The following is a 7274-nucleotide window of genomic DNA, read 5'->3' on the forward strand; positions in this document are numbered from 1 at the left end:
GAAATTAAAACATCCCTCTCGATACAGTTCAGCATTGAAAGAAATACAAAGGAGGCCAAGCTGACTTGTCACCTACACAGCCAGGATGCTAACAGGAAAAAGGTTTCCAAAATTTGCAGTTGAAAAATTTCCTACAAAAAAGCTTACCTTAAAAAAAATTACACCCTCTCAAAAAATTAACAACAGCTTTCCTCAGCTTTCCTACGATTTCTCTTTTTTTTCCCCTCGTGTACAGTCCCTGTATGACACTCAGCTGCAGGGCAGAGGATCCACTACAATCAAGACAAATACACTAATTGGCCAGCACCCAAATCCAGCAAACCCTGGCCTCCCGCATTGCCAAACACACACATCTGCCCTGCCGTCGGGAGGTCTCCGCGCACGTACTTTGGTATAACCCAGTGCTGACTTAAATTGCCTAGAAGTGTCACAAAACTGGTAAATGGGGAAGGGTTTGAGTCTTCTCAAAGAGCTGGACTGCTTCCTTGTTGCATTGAAAGATGCCTCCATAAAGTTTGGTTTAGAAAAAACAACTTTCCCATAAAAGCTTCCCAGTAACTTCAGCTAAGACTCAGTGCTGTACAATGCACAAAACGCAGGCTGCTTGTGGCCACCAGCACGCGAGGAGGCCTCCTTGGAGCGGGGTACCTGCTTTGCTGCAATAAAGTTACACTACTGAGGAGCCGTGCTGTGACCTCCAGATCCTCAGTGGATGGTGCTCCTGGGAGGTGCACCCCACTCCTCTGCTCTCCAGCACTGCCACTTTATCCTCGCTTGTCCCTATGTCCTAGGTGAGTCAGCCAACCGCCACCATTCGAGTTTTAATGGAAGGGTCATATAAAGTACTTACACAAGCTGAAATGGAAACATGATTTATAAATTACTGGAAAGTTGAATTCAAGATTAGGAAAAGTTAAAAAAAAAAAAAAGAACTTGATGCTCTTGAAATTGAATCATATATATGTATACACGCACATAAATATTCTCAAACTGAAATTCTCCAGGACAGCCTGAAGAGGACAGCTGTTATGTTCTACTCTTTTAAATCTCTGCTTTTAAGGGCTAAGGATGGGATGGCACTTCCCAGCTGTGAATCTCTTTCTCTTCCTAAACACTTCTGTGTCAGCCTCTCTGTATACACAGCTAAACCTTTACACATTAAACGTTTCTGAGTCAAACTTGCAGTAACGATCGAGGTATATTTTCTGAAAGGGATAATTAAGAGGTTCAGCAAAAATAGAAAGAGCTGGCATTTTTATACTTAGACAGACATGACTAGTACAAGCTAATAGATAAACTCTACTTGTTGAAAATAAAATGACGGTGACATTTTCTGTATCAGGCTTCTTGACAGCAGGAACAGGGACATTTTGCAGTAGGCCATGACAGAGGGAGCCAGTTTAGACAGTGCTAGCAAACTCCTTCCTTTTGTCTAGTGCAGAGAATATCAATTTCAGACCAAACTCCGCTCAARGAAAACGATGCAAAGCAGGAGTGGAAGTGCTTTTTCTAGGGATGTAAACAAGCAATTACCCCCAGAAGACCCACTACATACTTAAGGAGATCATTTGAATGCATGTCAATCATTTGGTGTCATACTGTTTCACCTGTTGGAAAGAGGGCRTATGTTAGGGTACAGAAGATTTTTGCACTCACTGCTGGGTGGAAAATGGCCTGGGTGCCAGTACTGACAATTAAAAGAGGKTTTTTTTCCTACCCTTTCTAAAAGGTGCAATCCAGACATGGCATCTGTCCAGGTGTTAGCAGTGTCACACACAGTTGAAATGAGCTATTGGTTTCTAACAGCTACAACAAGTTGCCCTCCAGCCCAGCCCTGCCTCATCAGATGTTTGAGAGGTGATCATTTGTATAAGCCAGGATAGGCTGGTGGTAACCCAGACTCAGGAGCCTGCAGCCATACAGCCAGTAAGACCCATCAGCAAAACACATGGAGTTGATAAAATCAAAACTGAAATGTCAAAAAAAAAAAAAATAAAAAAAATAAAATAAAAAGGTGGAGAGAAAAAGAAGTAAATACTGCAAGTCCTTCCCTGGTAAACTTACAATCAATTTCTGATGAAGACTAAATAATATTCACAAAAAAAAAATCCTGCTTTGCTTATTCTCATTGCTCCTGGCATGGGTGCATCTATCAGGAGATGCACTTTCACYGATGTCTTCTGTCTGGTGCTGATGAAAAAAGACATTCTAAAACGAACCACCCCAGAATATGTTTCCCTGGTACTTTTCTTTTTAAGTTGAAGGGGAATATATCAGAGCTGTAAATTTGCTTACCCTTCTGTTCTGTACATGGAGCATCTCTCCAGAGGAATTTTTAGCACTCCATTATTTAAACCCACGAAGAGCGACCTGTCACTGTGCAGGATTTGGAGACTCTTGATTGGTTCCTGTTGTCCCTCAGGGAGAATCTGCATTTCCTCTAAATAACAACTCYTCAAGCTCCTATTAGTGGTAGAAAGTGCCTTCAAGATGGTCCCATACTCTAATGGAACAAGAAACAAGACACAGGTAAATCTTGGAAGCATTGATTTGATTTCATACAGGCACAAAGACTTCAATATTATTGTCATTTTTACACCACTGCTTTAACCCTACTCCTGTGTCATTTTTAAAACACCTGCAGCCCATGGTATGTAGAGCCCCAGCTACGTAGGTACAATCCTTAAACAGTTCTCAGACATTACATAAACTGGCTGGGAATACACTGTAGTTGGAAAGCAGAAGGATGTGAATCATCTGCAGAATGAGTTCCTGGAAATATTTCCCAGCTGGAGCAGTGAGGCAAAAAAAAGAGCTTGGTCCTGTTACCAGTGAATTACACAAGGTGATCTGACATAGTAGGGATCATTTCTGGTGCTTTGAGTCTATATTTCCTTTGGTTTATGGAGCAGATCAGTCTCATTGGGGCTGTGACAAGTGACATCAGATGCAGCGGCCCTGCCGGCAATCTCAGAGGCCACCAGAATGACTGCATGGGTCACGGATTGAACTGCTCCTCTTCCTGGAAGAAGCAGTCCTGCCAACTTGACAAGGGATTTTATGGCATGAGCAGTGCATACATGAAAATATATATGTCAGTGTTCACAGTGCTCTTGACTAAAAAGTTTAAGGATTTGATAAACTGTGGGAGATTTCTGCCAGGGAAAAGGGGGCCAAACCAACCAAATAATTTTTCATTAAAACCCCYAAACAGGTCTATTTGTACCAATTGCTCCTGAGTTAATCTTTCTGTTAAGATAACTTCTGTACTGGTGCCAAAACTCAGTAGTTTACAGTGGCAGACCTGACTGCCACAGGTAGCTTTTCTTTCACTTGGCAGGGCCTGAAGAGCGGAATAAGATCAAGACCCAAGTTTGGGCTTGGTTTGACTCAGATTTGGGGTTTGTGTTCAGGGTTGCCTCTACTTAAGCATTTGAATGCTTTAAAAGTTTGAGGTCCAGCAGAACTTAAATTCTCCAGTTACCATTAACCAGGGCCAGAAAGCAAATGTGAATGAGAAGCCAAGGTTATGGGAGAACCCTTTTCCACACAAATGGTCTGAGGCAGGAAGTGAACATAATTTAAGCCTTCTCTCCTGGCTTTGTAACAGGATACATCCCAGATAGTATCAGTATCTAAAAATCCCAGAACCACGTCATACTTCCRTTGAAATAAAGTTCTCTCATCATAATCAGCTTTTGTGGAGACTCACACAGTGGCAATTACTAGAACTCATCAGAAACCATCACTTTGCAGGTAAGTGGTGGTAAAAGTTAGATAATTTATGACACAGTCCTGGAAAATGGTAATATGAGAATGAAACAGTGACTGCATTCAGATGTGAGATTAAACTAACACTTATGGAGGCAATTCATCTTATTCTAAAGTCAAAGCTTCTGCAACAGAGGATAAATACATTATACCCATGAGGCTGGCCATATGCTCTGATTAATCAAAATATTTAATTTAACTTCGATCATTAGCATGAATATGGGCTAAGACAACCATTTATAATGCTTTGTCCCTCTTCAGCATCTTTCATTTATCCAAGGTATCTGTGCTTTTCAGAAAAGGCAGCGTGTCCTGTTAGTTAGAGGACGGTAGAAATCAAGAGTCAGATCAGATGCTTAACTCTGCCACTGGTTCACCATGCTACCTCAGAAAAGTGCTTGCCTCAGCTTCCCCATCTGCATTTTGTTATTACGYACCCCTGAAAGCACCAAGGAGTCTACACCAGCTGACATATGGAAGTGCAAAGAAAGAAACTACTAAAACCTCGCAGCAAGCCTGGAGGTTAAATATTATTATTGCTGATAGAGGGATCCGGATGTCATAGCACAGCGARTCAACTTACATGCACAAGACCCTGGAGCATTTCAGTGACCTTCACTCTTCCTCACTGTTATGTATTAATCTGATCTGTTGAAATATGTTTTTATAAAAGGGAGAAATCTGCTATTGTTGTTTTTAAACATTTTGTAGATTTATGGCCTGTCCACCTGGGATTCTGTTTCAAGTCCTCCATCTTGCTTCTATTTTATTCAGGTAAACTAATTTCCATGATTTTTTGTGTCAAAATGATACCGCATGACAATTGTGTAACGATGGCACAACTGGGGGCTCAGGGCTGCTAGTTCTGTGAACAAGAGGAGAGAGCTTTCTTAGGCTCTCATGCTCTTACCTGTCCCAATATACATCACGTGGTAGAGAGTATCCTTCCCCTGAACAATATCAACCACCAGTTTGGAAAATCGAATGCTGTCCTGAGTCACATACGGATCTACAGTGACTGGCTGCACAACATCGTTCATCAGGAACAAGCGCTGCGCATCCTGCAGGATCCTCTCCGTCAGGTTCTCATTGGGGCCATCATCATTCAGCGTCCCGCACTAGACACGGAAGATCAAACTTTAGCACCTATTTTCTTCCCACTCAGGCAGCCCAAGACCAAACCCTGAAATTCTTCTGGAAACCCATTCCCTGGACTGGTGGGATTGTGTGAGGCTCTCAGGATTAGGCCTTTCATGTAAAAAGCCTGGAAAACAGCTAGCTTTGGTCAGTAGTCCACTCCAGGAAAACATTTTCTCATTGACGAGGGATGGAGTGTTTCATTYTTTTGTGACACCCTGGAGGTAGTACGCCAGCAGAAGGGCAAAAGGAATTAATAAATTCAGGAAKAAAAGAAAGAATTAAAGCTAGAGGTAGAAAGATAGATTTAAAGCTAGCAGTGGAAAGAMGTTTTTGTGGTTACAAATCCTTGAAGTCTTTCAAGTAATCTGCCAACTTTATCCGGCATCTCACTCTGTATAAAGCACAAAACCCGAGATTAAAAAAAACACTGAAAAAGATGGTTGATTTTGCATCAAAGCTAGCTCACCACACTGCTTCTCTCTCATGTGTTCCCTTCTGAACAGACCTCTTCACGTTCATCTTAAGGAAGCTAGGTTAGCCAATAAACCCCCCCCTCCATCCACAGCTCTTCTATCTTCACAGAGAATGGCAGATCAACCTGTGTCCATGCACCCTCAAGCAGCAACGGGTGAACAGAGATAGGAGTTGACTCCCATCCATCCAGAATGGAGAGGGAGAAGAGAGTTAATCTTGTCTTTTTTTAAGCATCAGCATAAGGCCTATCAGGTGGATAGCTCATTTTAAGATTTGGGTTTCTATCTCACATTAATGTCTAGAATTCAGTATTTTCAAAGGCCAATGCAAGATTATACTCCCAATGCAGTTTTGTTGTCCATGTCAGTAGCCAAGGCTGGATCTCTGCTCTTCCCCATGTTGCCACATATGTCAGGCAGAAGATTTATTACTCCAAAAGAAAGCTGAGGGGCTGGTTATTTATCCCACTCAAGGCAATGAGAGCCAGAACTGGAATTCTTGCCCGCTCCCACACTGAGCCCAGGGGACAAGCTTGTTTTTTCATTAACCGATGCTTACACCTCAGAAGTTAAACTAGAAAACACATAGATTTCTTTTTCTTCATTTTGGGTCCAGGTATTTGGGTTTTCYTTGGAGGGGAAGTTAGTATACTTCAAATCAGGATGTTGATTTACAGCACTCCTGCTACTGTATACAAATTTCCCACATGCATGCACTCAATACGCATCAAGGCAGCTCTTTGCAGCATGACTGCCTTTCCAAGATGCACCACGCAGGCTTGCTCTTACGATGTGCTAAAATGAGTTCAAAGGAATTTAGCTCACACTTACACAGTAAACAGAGATCCTAACGGCTGGTGTGCTAACTCCTGCAACTGTCAAGACTTCAAGAACTTATTTCAGCACTAAACATACTTGACTCAGTTATGTGCAACTTGCTTTGTGCAAAACCCACCAACAACATTTTGTGGCTTGTTTGAAGTAGCTGAACAGTTCGCTAATTCACACGATCTATGAATCTGGCCATTGCTTATCAACTTCGGTATCCTGAGTACCCAGACCAAGGAAATGAGAGTGTTTTTTTGACTTGTCCTCTGAYACGTTCAGTATCTTTTTTAATGAAAAGGTCTTTTTTATTTCATGACTGCCTGATCCCAAATTCTAAAGGGTTTTTAGATCTCTCTCTTCTGCCATCTCTTYCCTATTTGCCCTCTGATTTACACTACTGTCTTGTTTTGGATGCTTTTCTCCCCACTTTTTTTTCATTTCCAGAACTTCACTGAAGAAGGAGTCCTTGTGGCCGGAACGTCATTGTTAGTTTTGTTTTCTCTTCTCATCAAGTCACAGATAATCCTTTAGGTCTATTGGCAGCCTATGTGCTGACGCAGCATCCCTGTGGTTTGTTTTTATTTTGTTTTGGTCTAATTTCCTGATTATCTGCACTGCCCTGATCCTCTATATCCCTCAGTATTTCTCCTTCCTCTGCAAGAAAAAAAAAAATCTGGCATCCTTCCCTCATCTTCCTTTGTGAATACTGAGGCAAAATAATCTAATTTTTTGCAATATATGCCTCTTCTGTCACTAAATTACCCTTGTCATCTCCTAAAGGCCCTTCACTGACCTCTTGTTCCTCATGTACTTGAAAAACATCTTAATCTCTTCTTGCAATCTTCTTTTTGTCTGCCACATACCTCCTTTTACTTTCCTTATTTTCCCTGACCCTTTTCTTTCATCTTGCTGCTGCAATCTTTACACTCCACATTTTATCTGATACTTTTCACTACATGGAAATTCTTTCCAAAGTCCTTTTTCTGTTCCTCCCGCATTAGCCTAACAAGGGATGGAAAGTCCTTGATTCTCAATGAACTTTAATATTCCTTCCAAATTAAA

At 41.6% G+C, this 7274-nt stretch overlaps 1 protein-coding gene across 3 annotated transcripts in view; it reads right to left on the reverse strand.

Annotated features, from left to right (window-relative positions):
* SEMA5B (semaphorin 5B) overlaps nucleotides 1-7274 on the reverse strand; it is a 185624-nt gene that overhangs the window by 53795 nt on the left and 124555 nt on the right. For all 3 annotated transcript variants that reach the window (XM_085311013.1, XM_085311014.1, XM_085311016.1), the window contains exons 10-11: nucleotides 4682-4889; nucleotides 2296-2503 (exon numbers count right to left, since the gene is read on the reverse strand). In XM_085311013.1, the coding sequence (XP_085167139.1) occupies nucleotides 2296-2503; nucleotides 4682-4889 (416 nt within the window). The remainder of the gene's footprint in view (nucleotides 1-2295; nucleotides 2504-4681; nucleotides 4890-7274) is intronic.

This window comes from Rhea americana, unplaced genomic scaffold, assembly GCF_003343005.1.
Source record: "Rhea americana isolate MKP2758 unplaced genomic scaffold, rheAme1 scaffold_33, whole genome shotgun sequence".
In the NCBI taxonomy this organism is placed as follows: domain Eukaryota; kingdom Metazoa; phylum Chordata; class Aves; order Rheiformes; family Rheidae; genus Rhea; species Rhea americana.